Source organism: Salvia hispanica, chromosome 2 (genome assembly GCF_029641045.1).
Source record: "Salvia hispanica isolate PSC_SH4W2 chromosome 2, Shi_PSC_v1, whole genome shotgun sequence".
NCBI lineage: Eukaryota > Viridiplantae > Streptophyta > Magnoliopsida > Lamiales > Lamiaceae > Salvia > Salvia hispanica.
In genome coordinates this window covers 9,047,190-9,073,320 of record NC_142693.1, presented here as the reverse complement: position 1 = coordinate 9,073,320, position 26,131 = coordinate 9,047,190, and the positions used below count along the sequence as shown (strand labels likewise).

General features: G+C 36.0%; 3 protein-coding genes across 3 annotated transcripts; 1 reads left to right on the top strand and 2 right to left on the bottom strand.

Annotated features, from left to right (window-relative positions):
* Positions 1 to 202: 202 nt before the first annotated feature.
* On the bottom strand, positions 203 to 1,953 carry LOC125202499 (UPF0481 protein At3g47200-like). Its single transcript, XM_048100902.2, has 2 exons — positions 1,822 to 1,953; positions 203 to 1,648 (listed from the first exon to the last, which is right to left on the bottom strand). The coding sequence occupies exon 2, from the start codon at positions 1,636 to 1,638 to the stop codon at positions 358 to 360; it is 1,281 nt and encodes a 426-aa protein (XP_047956859.1). The 5' UTR covers positions 1,639 to 1,648; positions 1,822 to 1,953; the 3' UTR covers positions 203 to 357.
* Positions 1,954 to 6,619: 4,666 nt separating this feature from the next.
* On the bottom strand, positions 6,620 to 8,317 carry LOC125202600 (UPF0481 protein At3g47200-like). The gene is made up of 2 exons (XM_048101037.2): positions 8,193 to 8,317; positions 6,620 to 7,997 (listed from the first exon to the last, which is right to left on the bottom strand). Exon 2 carries the CDS (start codon positions 7,985 to 7,987, stop codon positions 6,704 to 6,706), a length of 1,284 nt encoding a protein of 427 aa, XP_047956994.1. The 5' UTR covers positions 7,988 to 7,997; positions 8,193 to 8,317; the 3' UTR covers positions 6,620 to 6,703.
* Positions 8,318 to 20,287: 11,970 nt separating this feature from the next.
* Positions 20,288 to 22,500, top strand: LOC125186349 (putative pectate lyase 8). The gene is made up of 7 exons (XM_048082704.2): positions 20,288 to 20,433; positions 20,574 to 20,630; positions 20,725 to 20,802; positions 21,053 to 21,695; positions 21,772 to 21,875; positions 21,954 to 22,092; positions 22,162 to 22,500. Exons 1-7 carry the CDS (start codon positions 20,339 to 20,341, stop codon positions 22,381 to 22,383), a joined length of 1,338 nt encoding a protein of 445 aa, XP_047938661.2. The 5' UTR covers positions 20,288 to 20,338; the 3' UTR covers positions 22,384 to 22,500.
* The last annotated feature ends 3,631 nt before the right edge of the window (positions 22,501 to 26,131 follow it).

Genomic DNA, 26,131 nt, shown 5'->3' with positions numbered 1-26,131 from the left:
TGGATCCTATTTGACTTTGTGTAATATATGTGAAATGAAAAATCAATCTTCTTCATAGATGAAGACATCTATGCTGAAGGTAATGTATCAATTTCATAACACTAGATTGGAAATATTGTTTAGTGTAAACTTGAATCCATGTCATAAACAAGAATAGCAAGTCAACTAAAACAATTAAACCTAACTATCAAACTCAAAATACTTTTACATACTTATGTACTTCAACATGATTAAAAAAATAAGATATTACACATAAAATTAAGGGTTGTGATCAAATACTAACTAATTCCCAATCCAGAACTACGAACTTCAATACAGTGTTTTGTAACAAAAAATGCAGCAGAAATGAAATGAAAACTAAGTTGGCTTACGAAAGGAGAGAACAGCAAACACCGTCTGCACCATGGTAAGCGAGAGCAACACTGCAGCTGCAACCAAGGAAAGGAAAGTCCATGGATTATTCAAGTGGTGTCGCCTCAGCACCGCGATCCACTTGTTCCACTTTCGCCCGCTGTGCTCGTTTATGCTATCGAAAACACCCCCATACGAAAAATACCTAGAGTTAAACGCGTGCGTCCCCAATCTCACTATCACATTATAAACTCTAGCATCCCCTCCCATCCAGTTGCTGATCACCCCACACCGTCGCAGCACCTCCACATCCTTGGTGCTGCTCATCAGGCAGTGCAGGAAAAACACGTAGTCAGTCACGTACTTGGGGCTACTCCCCGGGAGATAGAATTCATATGCAATCATGTTTTTAAACAACGACTCTGTCTCATCTGAAATCATCAACTCAGGAATGTAAAGCGTCCTGTTCTTGAATGTGATATCCAACCAACTACAATCTTTCCCCGCGGCCTTCTTCCTGAAGACTATACCGGCTTCTTTGAGATCCGTGGCAGAGTTTATGTTCTTCTCCTCCTTCCAACCTTTCTCATGCGAGCATAGTAGAGCAAAAGAAAAACATTTGACAGAATGAACTAGGCCAAGGAGATGGCTAGCATCATTAGGCAATAATGCATTTGCCACATCTTTTTTACTACATTTTGTCAATGGCCAGATTAGATCTTTGAACTCTGTATTATTATCATGATTGGAGAGTTGGAAGAGGGCTTCAACAACAAACATAGGGATTTGATTCTCAAACAGCATCAGATCATGAAGGAGATGACTCACAATATATTCGGATCCAAAGATAGGATTTCCGTCTCTCTGTATTCCCCCTCCATCTACATCTGAGTACTCGCGGAGGAACTCAATGATGAAGATGCCATCGAGAAGCAGCATTTTTGCAAACTGGTCTGCATCGACGAGAGCAATCTCTTGTTGTGCGTAGAAATTTCTTGCAGTTTGTTCCACGTTCCTTATCGTGTTCACGTAGATTTCAACAGGAAAGGGGTTTCCAAGTAGCTGCTTGAGGTACCTCATTTTGTGGTAGTCCATGGCTTCAAGGTTGGGTTTTCCTCGATGCAGCGGCCCTATAGAGACGATCATTGGATCATACGCCTTCTCGCTGGTGTTGCGTAGGCAGTCGTTGACTCTGTAGATGGACGGAGTTGTGGCTGTGTAGCAAAACCCACGGAGCATTTGATCAATGTCGACACTCAGCTTATTACTGCTTTTGAATTCTGACATTTTTCAAACTCTGTAACAAACAAACATACTTGAGTTAGCAAATAAAGCTATATATGGATACCATGTAACAAACATATGGTCTAATTAATCTTGATTGTGGACATAGAGATTATTCTACTAGTGACGTCATAAAACATGACAAATATGAAATACTAATTACAAAGTGGAGTATGCATTTCTTACTGTTTTGTAATTTGTAGATTGTGTTTTTTGGTCTGTGGCTTGATGTATTGTTGAGCTATGAAGAATAAATGGAGGAAAAAGTGAATTAATGTACACAAACATTTGAACTTTTCCATACACCTTGTCCCTTTCCTCTTAAACTTCACCCACCAACAAAACGCTGTCTTAATAAATTATACTCCATATGACATTTTCCCGGGTTGGTTTTTCTCTAGATTTGCAGAGTTTTCATATGGACCTTGAAGACTGTGTTATTGGTCAACCATTTTTTTAGTATTTTTTTATTTCCAGACTCATACCTAGACACGCTAATATAAGTGGGGGAGATGCCAACGACTGTTTTTTAATGTGAATCAACTTCCTAAGCGAATATTTTTACAAGTTGTAGTTATTATAGTACTAGTACTATATTATACTCCCCCAGTCTCCAAAGAATATGCACTTTGGGTTCGACATAGATTTTAATGTAACTAAAATATTGTTAGTGGAGAAGGATCCCACCTCATTAGAGATAAAAGACTTTCCAAAATTAGAAAGAGAATATTCTTATGAGACGAACTAATAAGGAAATAGTGCATATTCTTGTGGGACGGAGAGAGTAATTAATAAATTTTCATGCAACTCTCTCCTTCTTTTGTTGCTCTTGTGTGGTTAAGGTTTTATGGTTTGTCCCTTTCCTAATAATACCCACCACCCAAACACGGTATTAATTGCTTATTCGACTCTTTTGTCTTCGAACAATCGTTTCTCAATATTGGTTAAACTTTTCTATTTTTGTCTATTGGAGGGCCTCTAAACTACTACTGTTACATAATTTACGAATTGCATAATTCAAAAATTAGTATAACATACTGAGAGATCAAACTAGTGGTGGCAGTTACGTTCTCCATGAAAACGCCATAATAAACCTTTTGAGATAGCAAAATTCTTGTTAGAATCCTTGTTTCAAAGAGAAAGGGTGCACTAATTCAAATTCAATAGAAAGCAAATACAGTATCACACAAATCAATTTAAGAATCATAACAACAACAAATTCAACAACATAACTTAAAAATTAAAAGCATTTGAACAAGAACATGTACACATCAAATAAAGCATGTATCTGAGTTCTCGACAATCCGACGCCGCTGCACCGTTTAAAGACGAAACACGGTTTAAAGCTGCAAAACCTAACTAAATTAGTACTCCATGCGTCCCCCATTAATTGACACTATTTGACTTGACACGGATTTTAAGATTTATAGTGGAAAGTGGGTGTAAAAAGTTAGTAGAATGTCATCCTACTTTTATATTATCTCTGTTCCATTAAAAATAAAACGTTTTCCTTTTTAAATTGTCCTATTAAAAATGAAATATTTCCTAAAATGAAAACAACTATATCTCCACTTTTCCATCTCTCTTACTTTACCATCTCTTCATTAACTCACAAAATAACACTACATAAAATCTCATGCCGATTCTCAAATGTTTCATATTTAATGAGACGGATGGAGTATTAGTTTTATAATAAAATGGAGTGGAATGAGTTAATGAAATTTGAAGTCAATTACCAAAAGTAGTGAAAACTAAATGTGTCAATTAATTGGGGACGGACGAAATATGAATTTGGTTCCAATTAATGGGGAAGGGAGAGAATAATTAGGTAACTCAATCAGGTATTACCCGATGCATTAGTCAATGTTTTTGGGAAACCAAATTTACACGACGTACATAAATATTTATGTCGTAACTCATAATATACTACTCCCTCTGTCCGTCACGATGTGTCTCAGTTTTTCATTTCGGTCCGTCCTATATTAATTGCCTTACTATTTTTTTACTAGTTTAGTAGTGGATCCTGTATAGAGGTGCCCACGGTTCAGGAACTGGCGGTGACGGTTCGGAACCGCCGGTTCTGGTTTTGGAAATTATTGAACCAGAAGCGAACCGCGAGAGTGTTTCGCGGTTGCGGTTACGATTCCGGTTCCAAAATAGCCGGTTTCGGTTTCGGTTCCAAACCGATGGTTTTTAGGCGGTTTTTTACGGTTTTTCACGGTTCCGAACCATCGATTTTTTGCGGGTCCGGCTTGATTTCACGGTTTTCCGGCGATTTTTCGCGGTTCCGGTTTGAAACCGGCGATTCCGACACGGTTTCGGTTCGAAATATTTTGAACCTGAACTGAACCACGGTTCAAAATTTGACGGTTTCGATTCGGGTAAATTCTCACGGTTTCGGTTCGGAACCGTAACCGGCGGTTACGGTTTCGGTTTTAACTGCCGGTTCGGTAAACCTTGGGCAGGTCTAATCTTGTAAGAGTTTTGTATACTGTAAATCATTTTTCGAGTGTTTATATATTGTAAAAATGTTTTGTTTTCAATTAGTAAAATAAATTATTTTGTCGTAATGTGTTATGTTTGTACATTTAATGGATGTTTTGCATATAAAAATGTAAAAGAAACAAATAAGTCAAAGTCTTTTGCTCAAGTAGACTAGTTGTGAGCGTCGTTCACATTAAGGTATTACAGTCGGCTCTTGAAAAATGAGAAATTGTATTTCACAACCTAGATAGTCCTTGACTATCTAATCACAAAAGGTTGCAGTGTTAGTCCGCATATTTCCTAGTGTTAATGAAATTAATGATACCGGTGTGGTATAACACAGAACGAATCTAATAGTTAAACAAGTCTTTTTGCTGATTACTGAAAGAAGAGATCTCGATGATTACTACTCCCTCCGTCCCATAATAAGAGTCATATTTTTCCATTCGGTCTGTCCCAGAATAAGAGTCATATTTCACTTTTACCATAAAGAAGAGGTCTCAATGATTATTACTCCATTTCTTAATCAATAAATTTAGCTTTGAACATACGATATTTATTATGTATTACTTTGATTTATCAAAAAGTGCGGATTTTTCGTAATCCAAGAATCTTGATACTTTGGGTAGTAGCGATCAATATCTAGCGGTGCAAGGAGTGTTATTATATTGTATCGCACACCAGATGACGCTAGTTCGATAATGTCCCGAAGAGGAGTTTGAAATAAAGTTTTATTATACAGAAAACGGCAAGTGGGAATTTATTCCATGAACAATAATAAGAATTTCAAACTAGGTCCACTAGTGGAAATAAAAGATATTCTATATGTTTCATAAAAAATAGACAATCCACTAATTTAATTTAACTATTTTTTTGTCTTCTTCTCTCTTACTTTATCCATTTTTCTCTTCGTCAGTCTCATTTTACCAATTTCGAATTAAAACCCGTGTCATTTTCATTTTTAAGAATCAGATAGATTATTAATTAATTAAATCAATGGCAAACTTCAATTAATTAATAGATATTTATATCTTAAGCGTAAGAAGTATTTAAATTAAAGTGGAAGCTCAGCTTACTTGTAATTTCATATTTGGATGGACAGTCAATATTATTTTACTGTAGTGATGTAGTGGCTGATAATAAAATTCTATTTGGGCTTGAATTAAATTGTGGCTCAACTTAATTACTTAGAACCAAATAGGTGTGGCCCATATCTAAACCTCCATAGATCATTGACTGACCCAACATAACTTTATAAATAGGTGAATAGATGAGAGACATAATCATTAGTGTCCGTCAAATTTTCGTCCCAACTCTGCACGCATATGGATCGAAAATATTACTTCTATATTGTATTGGAATTTTCTCTCTTATTTATTCAAGACCTATATATTTTTGATAAGCTTAGCACACTCTAAGATCTGTGGTTAAGTACACAAAACCATCACATGGAGAAGTAGCAAGCAACTTCGATTCTTTGGAGAATCAACAAGGTACCAAATTATCTCCGTAGAATGCATGTTTAGGATATCAATTATATCAAGGCATGATTGAATTCAAGTTTTATATATGCAACATCTATTTGTGCGAATAGTTTTGGTCCTCCGTCCCAATAAATATGAAACACTTGGTTTTTGGCACGGGATTTTATGCAGTGTTTTTTTGTGAGTTAATGAAGAGAGAGTAAAGTAAGAGAGAGAGAGAGAAAAGTAGAGAGAATTATGTTTCCATTTAAAAAAAAAACGTTTCATTTTTAGTTGGACAACCCAAAAAGGAAAACGTTGCATTTCTAATGGGGCAGAGGGAGTATATTTTTCCGCTGCAAATCTCAGACCTCACATTCCATTAACTCATTTCACTAACATTTTATTACTTAAACTAGTGTATATAAAAGTAGGATCCGCATTCCACTGACCTTTTCAACTTATTTTGTACATTTTTTAACTCATATCAGGTCAAAATGGAACACATATTGGGGGGATGGAGATGCTCATGGTTCAAAAATCACTGTTTTCGGTTCAGAACCGCCGGTTCCAGTTCCCAAAATGATTGAACGGTAACCAACCCAATAAGGGACCATCTGCCGATTTTGGTTTCCAGTTCAAAAACGTCCGATTTTGGCATTTCCGATTACTATTCAATAACCAACCATTTGCCGTTTTTTTTTTTAAAAAAAAAATTCCATTGATTTGAAAAATCAATATTTAGCAATTTTTATTTATAAAAATTTATGGTAGTTGAAAGTCAGACTTTGAGATTTTTTATAAGCATGAAGAGGAGTTTTACTGCCATCAAGAGACGTGTGTTTAATTATAAATATGGGTCGCAGACTAATCAAGTAGATTCACAAGCCATATTACATTAACATTTGGCACTTGCCTTCAAATTTTTATGCCCCATCCCCATATAAAGAAGAAAATCACATCCCTTGCTTCAACTTTATTATCCTCTACAAATTTAGTTTATCTGGACTCTATTTAGTGGTCTTAATGGATTTCAATTTCGCAGTCTGGTAATATATTTGGACAAAGTCATTACACTACAAGTATTGATAACAAAAAATGCAGCAGAAATGAAATGAAAACTAAGTTTCCTTATAAAAGGAGAGAACAGCAAACACCATCTGCACTATGCTAACCGTGAGCAAAACTGCAGCTGCAAACAAGGAAAGGACAGTCCATGGATTATTGAAGTGGTGGCGCCGCAACACCGCGATCCACTTGTTCCACTTTCTCCCACAGTGCTCGTTTATGCTACCGAAAACACCCTCATACGAAAAACGCCTAGATTTAAACGCATGTGTCCCCAATTTGACTATCACCTCATAAACTCTAGCATCCCCGCCCAACCAGTTGCTGATCACCCCACACCGTCGCAGCACCTCTGCATCCTTTGTGCTGCTCACCAGGCAGTGCAGGAAATACGCGTAGTCACTTACGTACTTGGGGCTACTCCTCGGGAGATAGAATTCATATGCAATCATATTTTTAAACAACGACTCCATCTCATCTGAAATCACTAACTCAGGAATGTAAAGTGTCCTATTCTCGAATGTGATATCCAACCAACTATAATCTTTCCCCTCAACCTCAGGCTTCTTGAAGACTATACCGGCTTCTTTAAGATCCGTGACAGAGTTTATGTTCTTCTTCTCACAATGTTTCGCATGATTACTATGCGAGGGTAGTTGAGCAAAGGAAAAACAATTGACAGTATGAACTAGGCCAAGGAGATGCCTAGCATCATTAGGAAATAATGCACTTGCTACATATTCTTTACTACATTTTGTCAAGGGCCAGATTAGATCTTTGAACTTTGTATTATCATGATTGGAGAGTTGGAAGAGGGCTTCAACTACGAACATAGGGATTTGATTCTCGAACAGCATTAGATCACGAAGGAGATGACTCACAACATATTCGAAACCAAAGATTGGATTTCCGTCTCTCTGTACTCTCCCTCCTCCATCCACAAGTTTGTACTCGCGGAGGAACTCAATGATGAAGATTCCATCAAGAAGTAGCATTTTTACAAACTGGTTTGTATCGAGCTCAATCTCGTCTGAGTAGAAATCTCTTGCAGTTTGTTCCATATTCCTTATGGTGTTAAAGTAGGTACAAAAAATACTAGAGTTTACAAGCAGCTGCTTGAGGTACCTCATTTTGTGTTGCTCCATGGCTTTGAGGTGAGGTTTTCCTTGGTGCAACGGCCCTATGGAGATGATCATTGGATCATACGCCTTCTCATTCGTGTTGCGTAGACAGTCGTTGACTCTGTGGATGGATGGAGTTGAGGCTTTGTCGCAAAATTCAGGGAGCATTTGATCAATGCTCACAATCAGTTCATTGATGCTACTGACTTCTAACATTTTTCAAGCTCTGAAACAAACAAACAAACAAACATACTTAGTTGGCATCTGCTTTTCTATAGCAAAAGCAGTAGCAATTAACATCAACTGCAACAAACCTATGGTCTAATTAATCTTGATTTTGGAAGTGAACAAATACATTCTAGCATGTTGCACAGAGATTATTCTAGAATGAAATAAGAATAGCAAAGTGTGCATTTCTTACCGTTTGGTTGTGTAGATTGAGTTTTTTTGGTGTCTGGCTTGATGATGGGCTATGAACAATAAATAAGAGAGGAAAGTGATATAGCGAATTTTTAATGTACTCCAAAATCCTCCGATTGTTGAACTTTTCCATATGCTTGTGCTTTTCCTCTTAAACTTCACCCATCAACCAAACGCGGTATTATAATAAATTATTGTATGATAGGACTCCCTCTGTCTACCATATTAAGACTATATTTTGACTTGTCACGGGTTTTAAGAAAAGTAAAGGGAGAAAGTGAGTGAAATGTAAGACTCATTTAGTAGTATTATAATATATTGGATTTTGTGTGTGTAAAAAGTTAGTAAAATGTGAGGTCTCACATACTAAAAGTGAAATAAAGTAAAATAGTTTTATAAATTATGGACAATCCAAAATGACAAAATGATTCTTTAAATGGTGGACAGAGAAAATAGTATTCATCAGAAACCAATTGGTGGTATAAGAAGTGGTCCATTAGATTTTTATAGTGATTTTGATTCTTTCTTTATATTAGTGTGAGATGTTATTATAATACTCCCTCCGTCCCAAAGAAATAGGTCATTTGTGGTCAGCACGAGTTTTAATGTGTAATTGATCAAGTAAGAGAGAAGGAGAAAAAATAGTTGAAATTGGGTAGTGGAGTGTGGAGCCCATAAATGATAAAGGGAAAAGAAGGAGAAAAAAGTTTACACAAATGGTTATGAATTATTTCTATGGGACGGATGAAAAAGGAAATATGGCCTATTTTCATTTTGCCAACATCCGCCTTTTAACTTTCAAGGTGAATTTTGGAGGAGTTGAACTTTTTTCTTTGACCGAATTACACCACCGTTCTGACAAACTGATCAAGATTTAAAATTCATATATTGTTGGGTCAGATATTTTTCAGTTTCAATTCACGTAATTGGATCAGTTAAACTTTGTTTACGGTCGACGGTCCCCTCTTATATAAAAATTGAAATTTATATGATTCCATCCTAAAATTTATATAGTGATTTCAATTCTCTCTTTATATTAATGCATGAACTTTTCCGTATACCATGTCCCCTTTATCTTAAACTCACCCACCAACCAAACGCTGGACTTTCTCTTGAGTTGCAGAGTTTTATTGGTTGTTCATTGTTGATATGGACCTTGGAGACTGTTTTATTGGTCATACCTACACGGCTACACACGCTAAAAAGAGGGGAAGATTCCAACGACTATTTTTAATGTAAATCAACTTTGTCTTAAAGAGAATATTTTTACAAGTTGAAGTTATTATATGTTATAATTATTAAATAAATTGTTATGCAAGTCTCTCCTTCTTTTGTTGCTCTTGTATAGTTAAAGTTTTATAGTTTGGTCCCTAATATATGAATTTTGCCCAGATTTTGGTTTTTTCCATGAACTTTTCAATTAGTGCCATAAATCATGAACTTTCCGATTAGTTTGGTATTTCTCCAACAATCCAAGAATTTTTTAGGAAATTCACTAAAATTTATTCGTAGCGTTTGTGAAAGAGAGAAACAAGGTTTTGTGTTTTAATTTTTGTAGCGTAGCGTCACAAGTGTGTGTTTCTAATTGAATTCTTTATGTTTTTATTAAATTTATTTTGTTTACTTTATTTTTAGAATTTTATTTTGTTAAATATAAGTTGTATTGCGTTTAATATTCCAAATAGATATACCATCATGATATGTCACTTATAAGAATTCTGCTAAATAGGATTCAAAATGTCATATAAGCTAGTCGGATTTTACTCTTGATATAGCGTGGAAAATATCAAACTAATTTGATGGTATTAATTCAAAATTTTATAAAAAAACCAAAATCTGTACAAAGTCAATGATATTAGGACCAATTTCCGTTTGTTAAAATACTTAAACCAATGATAACATGCAAAGTCAATGGCGCAGTTGTTAGCTAACTTAGCCTCCTTTGTAAACGTCCACTGTTTGGTTCCCTCTGGTGACGTTTTTCAACTTTTATTTTTCTCTTCTTTTTATTTATGCAACTTTTTTTTATTCTTTTTCTATTTATGCAGTATAATGTGGATATTTTACACTCCCTCTGTTTTATAGTAATGTAGTCATTTCTTTTCGGTACGAAGATTAAGAAAAATTGTGTTAGGTGGGTTAAGTAAAGGGAGAGTAAAATGGAAAATAAAAAAGATAGAGAGATGAAGAGAGAATAAAATCGGTGTGGAAAAATGTGTTGACTTTTACTAAAAAGAGAAATGACTCTATTATTATGGAACGTACCAAAATGATAAAATAACTCTATTACTATGGAACGGAGGGAGTATTTCTTTGCTTTCTAATTTCTGGAACATAATTTCTATTTGTTCTCTTTTACACCAGGACTAATATTCATTTTAATTATTTGTCATTTCGTAATTGTTTTCTTCCATCATTATACTCATATTTAGAAAAATTTAAAGATATAGTAATTATTTTATTCTATTTGTTATGATTTAAGTTTCGTTAATATTTTTTATGAAGATATTTAAACATCATAAAAATTTCGTTTCCATCCATTATACTTAAGTAAAAATTGAAAATATCAAATAATTAAGCTTTTGATGTCATGAATATCGAAAAAATCCTATAACTATTAACAATAATTTGGGCCCCCATCGTAAAACTTCTGGCTTCGCCACTACCCACATCCATGCTCTTCTGCAAGAGCATGCTCATTGTCCCACATTTCTATTATTAAATTTAAATTCTTCAGTTACTAAAAATATTTCTATAATATTATAATGCATTAAAAATACCCAAATTACTATTTACAAATTACAAAAAAAAAATAAAAAAATTACATTCTTAAACTCCTAAAAATTAAAAATTACATAATTAAAATCCTACAAATTAAAAATTACATAGTTAAATCCTAAAAAATATTTTCATGGAAATTTAAAGAACTCGTATCATTGCAACATGTGAATCAAGTTGATCGGGTCTCATCCGAGACGTATCAGCCATATTGGCTTGAGCCAAAATGGCCCACAGCGAGTTGCTGGGGCGTGGAGGCGGCACAATGATACGCTCGGATTTTGCACTATTTTAAGGTCGTTATTTGGTCCGTTTTTTATGTCAAAGTCACTCTACACGTCCATTATTTGCATATTTTGTCTATTTTGGTATTTTGACGTGTTTTGTGAGAAATGTGCATAATTGAGTCGAAAAAGGGAGCCAAAACGCAAAGTCTGGAAATCTGGAGTCAGACGGCGACCGACGACCGTCGCGAATGTGTGCGGCGACCGCCGGCGCCCGGCGAGCAAATCAATGCAGCGGTCCGCCTCAGAAAATACACTTGGAAGAGAAGTCTCACCCGGCGACCGCCGGAAGTCGTGCGGCGGTCCGCCGCCGAAGAGACAGACTCTCTGGACTCCAACGCGGCGACCGCCGACCAAGGTACTGCGGCCCACCGAAGAAAGGCGGCGAATCCGAGATGCCTAGATTTGCTCCAAGATTTACCATATTTTGAAGATTTTTTCCTTCTACAACAAGGATTGTCTTTCCCCTATAAATAAGACCTCAAGCTTCATCAAAAAGAGAGAGCTTCTACTTGCAAAATAATTCATAGAGATCAAGAGCTAGAGTACTTCACTTGTGCAAAGAGTTGGAGAAGGATTTCAAGAACATCAAGAACGACAAGGATTCAACCTACGGGTTTTATTTTCTTTAGTTTTATGTTCAAATTTTTTTTCCTTCAATCTATGTGTTTAGCTTATCTCGTTATGTGTAACTAAACTCATAGGATTCTAGGGATGTGTTAGTAACGACTTTGGTTATACAATTCCAATTTTCTATTTAATATCCATTTGTTTTTACTTTGTTTCTTCTCTAAGTTAGTCTTGATGCTGCATGATTGAGTGACACAATTGTGTATGATTTAATATAACTTGCTTCATAACTGTGACAAAGTTCTAGCGAGTTAGGTCCACTTAGTAGACGCTACAGTTAGCTTCCCTTAAAACGACATTGTTAATTGAGAGTGAAGATATTTCAAGGGTCTTAGGAGCTTTATGGAGTTACGTGTTAGAATTGACAACCCTAATCTTGTAATCAACGTTTGCATCGCATGAGCATAAGCTAGGTGACTCGTCCTATCAAAGTAATAACTGTGCTAGGGTATTGTAGTTTGAAATTTGTATAACTATAACTGTGAACGCACATCCCTGGAATTCCCTTATCTCTATCAATTGTCTCTGTGTTTTGCTTGCATTTAGTTGTTAACTGTTTTGAAATATTTTCTTTTTTCAAAAGTTTTCACAAACCTTCTGTTCTTCCAAATAGTAATTGAGTCTTAGTAGGGGATAGACACTTTGTGTTTGCCTTCCCCGTGTTTGATATCCCGGTACTGACCTTTGGCTATACTATATATACTCTGTATACTTGCAGGTTTATTTAGTGCTAAAAAATAGTGTATCACACAAAGGGAGCGGGAGCTCGCGTTGCGGATGGGGTTGCGGCGCGACGGCGGTTGGCCGTCGTCTGTTTCTTTCCTGGCGGCCAGTGTTGGGAACTGCTCGGGCCGACGTCAGGGTTATCCAAGTGAGTTCTGGCAAGCTGGCTAGCCACCTCATCTTCGCCTTCGTCGAATAGGTATACCGACCTCAATCGTTTGCTAGAGGAGCTGGAGGAGGATGCAACGCCTCCTTTATACCTCAGATGATTACGCACCTCCTGCCAAGCATTGAGATGCCTGAATGGTTTGTACTAAATTGATTGGTAGGTCGACATGGCGAACGTGATGATGTCGACCTCACTCGAGCCGCTCTCTGCCGACCGCTATTCCTAGAGGTAATACCCCTGGAACTTTTGGATTTTATCGTTGGCTCTTCCGATGGCATTGCGCACCATACTCTCATTGCGCTCGATGGTTCCATCCAGTCGGTCGATGCTGACGTTGGGATCACCGGTATTGCCACGAGTACGAACACGGACACTACGAGGAGGAGGAGGAGCGTTGGAAATGCCCTCCGGTGGCGAGTCCGGGCGCTCCATCCCGTGCCGGTTTCAGGAGCCCACCCGTATTGCCCCTCGACATCTTGCTTGTCCACAGGGTAAGGCCGGTAGCCATCCGGAATATGCAAACCTTGGGTTTGAGGAGGGGGCGAGAAATCCGTCCGTATCCGGATTAGAGAATGGCGATGAGCCGAACCTTTCGTGGTTCCATCTGTTGGGGTTTGGTGCCCCTTGCACAGCGGAAGACTTGTACAAAACAAATAAATCAGACGTAGGATCTATTTGACCGATTATGCGATTAATCAATTCACATGTTAAACAGATAATTGCATGCTAGAACGCAAATAATTCATGCTCAAAGAAAGTAAATCCTAAAACATGAATTCTACGGTTTAGAGTTACCGATTTGATTCTCCAAAGAATCGTCGATTGCTCGCGCCTTCTCCACGATGATCTTCAATACTAGACCACAGATCTTCTCTCTGGTTCCCGAACTGTATCTCGATATCAGGGTGGGCTGATCTTATCAAAATACTAGGACTTAAATAAAGAAGACAGAAGAAATCCTTTTAGAAAAGGGAGTAGAATTCGAAATTCTCCTTAGCTGGAGATATTCGAAAATTTCGAAAATTACAAGAAGTAAAATTGTGATTTCTCTGTCTCCTTTATTCTCCTATTTATATTAAGTTCCTTTTGGGCCCAGACAGGGATCTATGGAAGGTTTTGGATATGGGCTCCCCCAATTAGCTTTTCACTAATTAAATCGAACCTCCAATTTAATACAAGCTTATATTGGAATATTACGAGCAGCCACTACAGAAGTAATATTGAACTCTCCCCATCCAAATCCGAAATTACAAGTAATCCGGGTTTCCGTTATTTATATTATTTATTTCCCGCGCTTAAGATATAAATGTTCATTAATTAATTAATGTCTGCTATGGACTTAATTAATTAATATCTTATTAATTCCAAGAGTGGACTTAGCAAGAAACATTTATTTATTATTCATAGAGTAATAAAACTCCAACTGGCCAGTTTTCTGAATAATAAAACCTTGTTCGAGCTCCTCTTGAGGACATTATCAAACGAGACTCACCTCGCGCACGATTCAACATAATAGCAATCCTAGCACCGCTAGATATTAATCAACACTACCCAATATATCAGGATTATTGGGTTGCGAAAAACCCGCACCATTTGATAAGTCAAAGTAGTGCATAATCAATACCGTATGCTCATTGCTAACATATGTAGATTAAGAAATAGTATTTTATCAAGACCTAGTCTTTCAGTAGATATCATAAAGACACGTCTTGCTGTTAGATCCGTTCAGTGCTATACCACACCAATGTCATCTTATTTCAGTAAGGCTTAGAAATATGCGGACTGACATTGCAACCTTTCACAATAGGTAGCCAAAGCCTATCTAGGTTGTGAAATTCTTCTTTTTCTTTTGCAAAGCATTGCATAGATCTGACCGTGTTACCTTAAAGTGGACGACGCCCACAACCGGTCTACTAAGCAAAAGACTTAGACTTTGTTTACTTCTTATGCATTTAAATGTTTGTAAAACATCTTATAAATGCACAAGCAAACACAATGCAATAATAATAGTGATTCTATTCGTGCGAGACTGCTCGAATAATACTGAATCGGGTTAAAAGTGGATTGTAGAGTTTTATGTATACAAGCAAGATTCTATTCGCGCGAAACTTGCTCGAAACATGCTTTTCAGTATACCAAACCTAACACCATCCGCGAGAGTCGAAGGAGTGATCGTTGGACCCAGACATTTTATGCAAGAGTGAAAAAGTGAGAATTTAGATGAGAATTGATTAGAGAATTTAGAGAGAATTGATGAGAAAATTGTTTTGTGTAGTGTGGTGTAAAAATTATTGTGTGGAAATGGGGCTATTTTTAGATGAAAATGTGAATTTTGGGGTAAAAATAATGAAAAATAAGTTAAAAGTGGAGAAAAAACGGATAATTTTATTGCAAAGTGGGAAAATAATTTTTTTTTTATTTAAAACTGTTTTTTTTTAATATATTTCGATTTTGTTTTAAAAAAGAAAAGAAAAATGCCAACGGCATTGCCGTTGGTCAATAATACACCGCCACATCACCTTCTCATCGGCAAAATCAAACTGGCGAGCAGGTGCTCGCCTCGCCACCGACTCGATGCAAAGAGCACCGATGCAGGTGCTCTTAAAATCTTCATCCAAAATCATGTTAAAGATAAATTATAAGGACGAGACACGGCTGGTTAACAGCGTGCTGGAATGAAATTAGAAAGTGAAAGCAAAATCACGTTAACCTAACTAAATTAGTAATTGGTCCATCTCATATTAATTGTCACACTTCATTTCACTAGTTTTAGTAGTGGATCTTGTTAGAGTTTTGTATATTGTAAGTCATTTTTCGAGTGTTTGTATATTCTAAATATGCTTCGTTTATTTTTTTAATTAGTAAAACAGATTATTATGTCACAATGTGTTCTGTTTGTACATTCAATGGCTGTTTTGCATATTTAAATGTATAAGAAAAAAATCAAAGTCTTTTGCTCAAGTAGATTGGTTGTGGGCGTCGTTCACATTAAAGTAACACAGTCGGTTCTTGTCAAAAGAGAATTTGTTTTTCAACCTAAATTGAGTATAAAATAATTTAATAAATAATAATCAATTGATTTAATTACTTTAAATAATTAATTTTTTATGTGTTTTGTTCTTGATTTATATTATGAATGCAATTAGATGTATATATAAAACACTATAAAGAAAGAAACAAGAGGAAACATAAACTAAAGAAGGAGAAAAAAGAAAGAAGAAAGGAAGACAACATACTAAAAAGAAAGAAGAAAATGAAGAAAAAAGAAAGAAGAAGAAACTAAAGAAGAAAAAAAGAAATAAGAAAAGACGAAGAAAAAATCACATGTTTGGTACCCCCTCTGTTCCATAATAGATTGCACACTTGGAGAATTGCACGGGATTTTAGGAGATATTGTTTTGTGTGTTAGGTTCGGAGAGAAAAAAAATATATTTATATTAATGTGAGAGGACTCTTTTTCCAAAAAAAGAAATGTGACATCTTTTGTGGGACAAACTAAAAAGGAAAGTGTGACACCTACTATGGGACGGAGGGAGTACTATTTAATTGAAATTTCTAAAATATCCCCCATAACAAAAAAAAATCACATGTTTAGTACCTAGGATTATTTTTGTCATGGGGTACCAAAACGATATAAAATAAAGATCATGTATCATTTATGTGTGAAAGTGAAAGATCAGGTACCATTTATGTAGTTCATTCTAATTTAAATATACAAAATTAATATGTTTGGTACTATTTGATTCAAATTCCCAAAAATATCCTCCATAACAAAAAAATCACATGTTTGGTACCTATGGTTATTTTTGTCACGGGGTACCAAAAACGATACTCCCTCTGTCTCATAAAAATAGGTGCAATGGGTATGACACAGGAATTAAGACAAAATTGGTAAAGTAAGAGAGATGGAGAAGAATGATAGTTAAAGTAGTGTTAGTGGATGGTGAGACTTATATTATTAAATTGATATAAATTTCCAAAAATAGAATGCACATATTTTTGTTAGACGGACAAAATGGAAAGTGCACATATTTTTATGGGACGGAGGGAGTATAAAATAAAGATCTGGTATCATTTATGTGCAAAAGTGAAAGATTAGGTACCATTTTCACTCTTTTTAATATACAATGTTAATATGTTCATGGTTAAAGTTATGTTTTGAAAATTAGTTATTTTTCTATTATGTACTCCTTCCGTCCTAGATAATTTATTCCCATTTTTCATTTCGGTCTTTCCCACATAGTTTGTCCCATTTTGCTTTTTACCATTTTTGGTAGTAGACCACATATTCCACTAACTCATTCCTACTCACATTTTATTTTAAAACTAATATGTAAAAGTAAGACTCACATTCTACTGACTTTTTAAACTCAATTTTCATTACATTTCTTGAAACTCGTGCCCAGTTAAAGTGAGACGAATTATCTGGGACAGAGGGAGTACCTATTAAACTTAACCATATGTATAATTTTAAACAATGAAGTGTCTATTAGTTATAAGATTCAATTCATGAACCAAATATGATACATATTTAATATTTTGATATAATCTTATAAATGGAACAGTCCCGGAAAGTATTGAATTATCACCAAATGGAATACCGTGATGAAATAAACTGTATATTTTGTCTAAAAAATCCTACGTTTGTGGCTTGATGCTATATACGAGTGTCCACAATAAGGCGTAACAACCACGCCACAATCACAAAAACTTGTCCGTCTAGTCAGTACAGCCACAAAAAATTATCCTCCTGTCATCATAAATTAAATTATGGAAAAAAAGCATTTTTGACCGCCGCGGCGGTCTCAGTGGCTCACAATAGGCCGCCACAGAACCAAGGGCGGACACATGTGGAGAGAGGGCAGGGCTTTAGCCCCTAGTGAATTTATATTTTTAATTTTTTTTATAAAAATTTATAATTTATTCATAATTTATACATATAATTATATTAAAACTCTTGTTAGAAATCTAAATCACGTAGAAAATTGTTTTCAAACAATATTTTGAAAATATAGTCCCTACTAATGCTCATTTATGTGTCCGCCTCTGCGTGGAACCGCCGCACGACCACCGCTTCGCCTCTTCCACCGCCGCATTTGCGGCTGTTCCTCTCCCGCTGCGGCTCATCCGCCGTGGCGGTCCCACTGTGGTGGTCACTCTAAATAACACCGTGTTTGGCTGTTAGTGAAAACCATATCTTCTTCCCAGTTCTCCGCAATGGCGTGCGCCGAGACTAGCGGAGCAAGTCAAACAAACTTGCCGCCCAAACAAGTCCTAACTAATTTAATTATAACGAAAAAACAAAAAATGGTGAAATTCCACCCTAATTTAAGTGGGCCCCATCTTTGTTAGCATCAGCCAGCAATTAACTCAATGTCTCTTTTCAATAATAGAAAGGAGTTTTTTGTTTTACACAATATTAACAAGTGAATTGACTGAATGACTCTTATATCTATTCTGTAATGCATCATTTCATATAATAGTAAGATCTTTCAAAATAAACACAGTTCTATAATATTTTCTATTCACCGAGTGCATTTATTGATTATAATCTTTTGACCAATGCTATTTTAGTATCCTTACACTAAAAAGATACCGAAATAATTAAATTTGCGAAAATCAAATTCATAACATTTTGCAACTCACGAAAATGACGGTCACCAACACTTTCATAAAAGATACCGAAATAATTAAATTTGCAAAAATCAAATTCATAACATTTTGCAACTAATGAAAATGACGGTCACCAACATTTAAAAATAAAAAAACCAGAAAATGTGAGGTGTACCACGTGAGCGACCGACACGAGCACGTGACATGCAGAGAGATTGGATAAAATCAATAGTTCGTTTCAAATACAAATAAGTAATCTATATAAACAATAATAATATTAATTTATTATGAAAAATTACAGATAAATAATCCATTATCCACAATTCCACATGCACCACAATATTGAATTTTATCATAGGCTGTACTATTCTCCAATTATTCGGAAAGAGGTCGCTAAATAATTACACGTGTACATACAATATATAGGTGAAGACTACTCTTTAGTCTTTACTAGGGAGATTAAATTAAATTATCTAAATACGGTATAAACTTTTTAATTCATGCACCTATCAAAATTCATTTCTCCTTTAGAATATTTTGATTTTTGAGTGATTCCTAAAATCAGGGCATGTTTATGGCACTAGCAGTTGATTTACTGTATAGATTATAGATTGGAAATCAATATAGATTCAGTTAATTACGTTACTGATAAAGAATGTTTGTAACTTTATGCCTTTTACGCATTAATAAAAGTTTATACTTTTATAAAAGAAAATTAAGTGACATGCAAGTCTTAAATTATGTGAAAGGAAAATAAAATAACTAGTTATATTTACTTTATTTCCATTATATTAGGAGTACGTGAATTTTATAGTACTCCCTCCGTCCTCTATTAAGAGTCACACTTTTCCATTTCGGTCCGTCCCCAATTAAGAGTCACACTTTATTTTTACCATAAATGGTAAGTAGGTCCCACATTCCACTAACTCAATTCACTCACATTTTATTATAAAACCAATATAAAAAAAAGGTCTCACATTCCACTAACTTTTTCAACCAACTTTTCTTTACATTTCTTAAAACCCGTGCCCGATCAAAGTGTGACTCCTAATGGGGGACGGAGGGAGGACTACTTACTATTTTGAATTGTTTTACTCTAGTTGTAAATGGCCTTTATAAAAGGGAAACCTTTTTTGTATACACAAAGTTAGTTAATTGACTAGACCATGCCACTTTATACATAATACAAAATTTTATCATTGTAAGTGCCTAAATCAAATAAGCTACCGGATGGAGATTGTCATAAATGAAAAAAAAACTTGGCTATTCAATGAAGCATTGACTTATAAAATCTAAGTTTTCATAATAAGAAAGTAAAAATGCCATAGTACCCAGATGAGTTTTGTAACACAATCCAAAGCCAAATGGCACAGTATTTAAAATCTGGATAAGGTCATCTTCAACCATACACCAAAATCTCTTTTTTGGTATAGAAAACTTGCCCAATCATTCTGCAAATTCAAACTCATTTTTGCAGTTTTGTACATAACAACATCAAATATGAGTCTACTACAAAACTTTTATGAGACATATACTCAAAAATAGTGTAAAAATTTGAATATAGTGTAACTAATTAGAATAAAATTATTTTTAGTGTGATATAGTATTAAAAATGAATTTGTGTTTAATGTAAATAGTTGGAGATGATCTAAGTCTATAATATATACCTACATTTTCATAAAGAGTGGCTTGTCTCAATTCAAAATGTCAATCTGATAAAATCGGAAAATTTGAATGTTAATAAGGTGAAACGTGCAAGGGTGAAAGGAACAAATAAAACAAAGAATAGTGATTTGCGAATGGCAGTGATTGGCGTTAACCGGTAATTGATGGCGCGCTGTTAAGTAACGGACGTTAAATGATCTGAACGTCACACTCTATAAAACCAGGAGATGGCCGTTATATTCGTCGTAGCTCCCTCCACCTTTTGTCTACACATTTCTTCAGAGAATGGCGTTGAACACTCTGTTTTCGCTGCTGCTGCTGTTCGCGTTTGTCGCTGGAGCTCTCTCTACTATTCAGAATGACAAATCACCTATTTTGAGGTTCAACTTTGATATTTCTTCTATATTTCCAAAATGCATCCTCAATTTTGCTTTAATCTCACAATTTCTGAGGAGTTGGATACAGAGATTTGTGAAGCGAATTGTTTGTATTTATGTTTTCCTTATTTTGGTTGCGGCAGTGCGGTTGAGAAAGGGAAGTTGGAGGAGACCTCTCGGAATTCAACGGCGCCGGAAATGTGAGTAAACTTGCTTACACTACTTCAAAATTCAATTGTTGTTACAAAATCATGTGATTATGTATTCATTTATTTTTTAAAAAAATTGGTTCAGGTTTGAAGGAATTGAGGAGGAGTATTTCAACGAACACGCGGTGGATGATCCAGAAGAGGTTGCAAGAATGGTAGAAATGTAGGTGTTTTCTTTTTACCTCAAACATTTTACTTCCTCCGTCCCATCAAAATAAGTCATTTAGGATTGACACGCATATTAATACTTAAATGATAAAATAAGAGAAAATAAGAAAAAGTAAAAGAGAAAAAGAAAAAAGTCTGCCGCAGATGAAAATGGACTATTTATATGGTCTAATAAAAAAGGAGCAGTTGGTTTTAATGGGTTAATTTCTGTATTTTGATGATGGGGAGTCTTTTGAACCCTACAGGGCCACAAGAAACAGCACGGAGAGGAGAAAACTCGGTTTCTTCTCATGCGGAACGGGCAACCCCATCGACGACTGCTGGCGTTGTGACCCCAACTGGCAGAGGAACCGCAGGCGCCTCGCTGACTGCGGGATCGGCTTCGGCCGCAATGCCATAGGCGGCCGCGATGGCCGCTACTATGTGGTGACGGACGCTGGCGACGACAACCCTGTCAACCCTAAACCGGGCACTCTGCGCCACGCGGTCATACAGGACGAGCCCCTGTGGATCGTCTTCAAGCGGGACATGGTCATCACACTGAAGCAGGAGTTGATCATGAACAGCTTCAAGACCATCGACGGGCGCGGAGCCAATGTGCACATTGCCAATGGCGCATGCATCACAATCCAGTTTGTTACAAATGTTATCATCCATGGCTTGCACATCCATGACTGCAAGCCGACCGGTAATGCCATGGTGAGGAGCTCGCCATCGCATTACGGTTGGAGGACTATGGCTGATGGTGATGCTATCTCCATCTTCGGGTCGAGCCACATTTGGGTCGACCATAACTCCCTCTCCAACTGCGCGGATGGCCTTGTCGATGCGGTCATGGGCTCCACCGCGATCACCATTTCCAACAATTACTTCACACACCACAATGAGGTAGCTAATTTCACATTTGTTGAATGTTACTATCACTTCCTCTGTTTTGGATTTTAACAGTTTGGTCAAAACACAGGTTATTCTGTTAGGCCACAGTGATTCTTACATGAGAGACAAGTCAATGCAGGCGACGATTGCGTTTAACCATTTCGGAGAAGGCCTCATACAGAGAATGCCAAGGTATTATAATCAACAACTATGTACAATGTTGTTGGAACCAATCCATCTATCTAACTTGTTAGACATCAAAATTTTCAGGTGCAGGCATGGCTACTTCCACGTCGTGAACAACGACTACACTCATTGGGAGATGTACGCGATAGGAGGAAGCGCAGAGCCCACCATCAACAGCCAAGGCAACAGATACCTAGCACCCGTCAATCCCTTTGCTAAGGAGGTCTGCATATCCACACATCTTTGATCCTTCCATAAACAAGATTTAATCATCGGCTGTTTCCATGATCAGGTGACAAAGAGGGTTGACACAGCCGCGGGCAAATGGAAGAGCTGGAACTGGAGATCAGAAGGAGACCTGATGCTGAATGGGGCTTACTTCACACCATCAGGAGCTGGAGCTTCAGCCAGCTATGCCCGAGCTTCGAGTTTGGGAGCCAAATCTTCCTCCATGGTTGGAACTATCACTTCCGGGGCTGGGGCCCTTGGCTGCCGCCTCGGGAGGAAGTGCTAGCTAGCCTATCACATGAAAAAACAGAACAAAGAAATTGGTCAAAATTTTTTGAAAAAGCCCATGCTTCATTCACATTGGCAAGTGTACATTTTTTATACATGTCTGGACACTCTTCAATTGCTTCTCCACCATAATATTATTGTGCAACCTCGGCCTGCTTCAGCCCGAAAGAAAACATTGCTGTTCGGAACAGGTGCGGAAGCGTTGTCCAAAATCTTCTCCGTCCCGGTCTTAACAGAGAAAATCTATACTACATTTTTAAGAGTATCTATTATTGTGAGAGTCCAACAAGGAACTTTTGTTATAGATGATGCATAGTATGTAAGTAGTGAGGTTCAATACATTATGCTTTTACTACATTTTTGCTGTTTTATTTCTTCTGTCATAACTCCCCTTTCCATTTTTCTGTTTGATTCTGGAATTTATTTAGTTTGATTTTTCGACTTATCCGATTCTCTTATCATCATTGTATGTTTTTATTTAATGAGGAATAGATCTGTAAAACAAATAGTAATATATGGATATGTGGAAATCTCATCTCATAAATTAGATAGAGATCTGTCGGTGTTATAAGTTCCAGAATTTTAATAGTAATTGCCCTTGGATGATCATGCAATAAAGGCACCTTTTTCTTTGGAAATAAAGTGCCAAAATGGTCGCCAAATAAATTGCTAGACCCCATCAAAAACATGGCTAAATCTCGATGTGATACGAGTAAATCATTATTTATGTATGCACTGCCGTAAAAAGTAGTAAGAACTATCATTAACATTTACTTTAACTAAGAATCCATAAAGTTTAATTAATAATCTCAAGATTAGGTTTTTTTACTTTGTTTATGTCAAGAAAAGAAATTTTACATGATTTTTACATGTGTTTAATTTGCAAGCTATAATTTCTAATTATCCTTAGAAACAACTTCAGGCTTGAGAATTTGTCATATATTAATTCATAATTAGCATTTCTCACCAGAAAGATAAGTTTATATGCTCCAAACATAGTCATAAAATCTATCCGTATATACTAGTCATTTAAAGTAATAAATAAATGAAAATATCCCATGGCAAAGGCATCCCATTTTCCATAGGAGGATTTACCACAACATGAAAATTGAAGGATGATAGAATTTGGGTAATATTGTAGGTCACATGCAAATATTGGTGAAGCACATAGGGTGGTAGCATGTGATGATGGGTCCATAAAGCAAGTTTGATAATAATGGGGCCAAGCCAGCACCAACAGCCGAGTCACAATTAATTCACCAACCATACCCACATGCATTTGTTAACACCCATGTTACTTGTTTATATGCATAGGTGTCATTCTCACATTCAATATAAACACTAACCAAATCAATCAAGAATAATCTCAATCATTTCCCAACTTTTTTCATCTACTTGAATACCTACCTAATTCTTGTTAGGCATATTATATGGTTAGCAAAACTATTCACATCTATCGCCGCTGATAGCGGATTTTGTAAAATGATGAGAGTAATCAATTTTGGTAAGCTTAGAAGTCATATGGGGGAGGATCTTGCTGCATCATTAACGGCTTGTGTGGAGCAATGGGGATTCTAATGACTATTTTGTTACACTTTGAACAATGCTTCAGCGAATGATGTAGCAATTTAGACTTATGAAGTCCACGTTCAATGCAAGATATATGCTTATTGCCTAAGGGCAATACATTCACCGTCGATGTCACATAATCAAATTGATTGTGTTTGAAGGACTAACAGAGATAGGCATGTCTGAGAGACGAATCACATAAGCGGTGAAATTGTTAAAGTCTTCATCAGTTAGATCCATCTCATTCAAAAATATAGCCAGGATATCTAAGGTTGATACCTCAAAGTTCTTGTGTTTGGATGTGCGGACCAAGTGTGACCCGATGTACTTAATGCTTGAGAGTCAGCATTACCATATGAGCCGATTATCAGGGGCGGACACAGAAAATTGTCATGGTAGGGGGTATAAATTCAAATTTTAGATGGGTTAATAATTTTCTTATATTTTATCATTTTAGTATGGGCTATTGCACATTAATTCACATAAAATACTAACAAAATTATACAACTGAAAAAAATTTAAAAAAAAATAGTTTGGGAAGGGCTTAAGCCCTCCCTCACAACGACGGACCCAGGTGGGGTCGGGCCGGGTCGGCCGATCCCACCGTTGGTCCGTGAGTACTGCTTGGGAAGCTCTATAATCCGTCCTCCGACCCACAGCAACTCCGCATCCCGACCCCACGTACGACAACTCCGCCTCTACGGAAAATTAGAGAATAAATGAGAAGAGAGTAGAGAAATATAGACAAACCATTGTTGTTGATTATAATAGGAAGGATATTTAGAGAAGAAGAGTGAATTTAAAGATATTGCAAAAATTTAGTGAAGAGGAAGCTCCATTGATGAATTTTGAATTTGAAGAAAACTGTAAAAACGTTGCTTGGAAGAAGAGAGGGGGCGGCGATTTAGCAAATCTAGGAATATTTTTTTATTTATGATTTTTATTTCATTATTTTTTAGTTTTATGTTGTAAACTAGTAATTGATATATTTAATACTACGTGCTTGTTTATCTTGTGTAACTAATTTAGCTTTAGTTGATCCTATGTTAAATATTAAAAAAATTTAACTAGCATAGTTAATTGATTTAATTCAAGTTTTATAAATTTTGTATTCAATTGTAACAAAAACATAATAAGGACAACAAAAATGATAAAAATAATTATTTAATATATATTAATTTTTATTTAAATATTATATATTAGTATTAAATTTTCGGTCCGACCCCTTGAGCTATATTTTCTGGATCCGTCATTGCTCCATCATGCTTATGTGTGTCCGCCAATGCCGATTATGAGACTAGTCGAAGACATGAATCTCGATTTTTAAGATCTAGATTAGACTCATTTTGAATTTCATTCATGCAAAACATGTTCTTTGTTTGCTTATGTTAATGGTGGCAGAAAGTTCAATGAAGTACTCACTCCGTCCCTGAAAGTTCGTCCTATTTTTCTATTTTTGCTCGTTCCATAAAATTTGTCTCATTTAACTTTTTACATTTTTGGTAGTGGATCTCATATTCCACTAAATCATTCCTACTCAAATTTTATTATAAAATTAATATATAAAAGTAGGTCTCACATTCCACTAATTTTTTCAACTCATTTTTCATTTTTTTAAAACTCGTGCCGGGTCAAAGTGGGACAATATTTAGGGAACGGAGGGAGTAATACAAGATGAATCTTATTTGACATTCTTTAGCGGTGATAGAAATACAATGTGTTATTTCCTTTTCTGCTAGAGATATCCTTGCTAGCATTTAGCACGGGGGTTGTCACTATCAATCCAGTGTAATACAAAGGGGTACAACCGTATCCCTAAATTTTAATGAAATTTCAAACGAAGCTAGGTAGTCCAGGGATAGAATGTCACCTGCTCTTTTTAAATGCCTGATTTCGAACCTCGGCTGTCAAATAATCTTTTTTATTACTTTGCATTTTATTTTTGTCCTTCCTATTGTGTTCCAACTTCCAATCATCCTCACTTTCTTTGACTAAAGAAGAATCACCTCCGTTCCATTTAAGATGTCCACATTCTAGAATGACATAAAATTTTAGATGGAGTAATTGAGTGTGATAATATAAAGTGAAAAATTTGATTGAATATTTCAATAAAGAGAGAGAGAGCAGAGATATGTTTATTTTCACATATAGAAAGTGGTCATCTTGGGCAGGGGCGG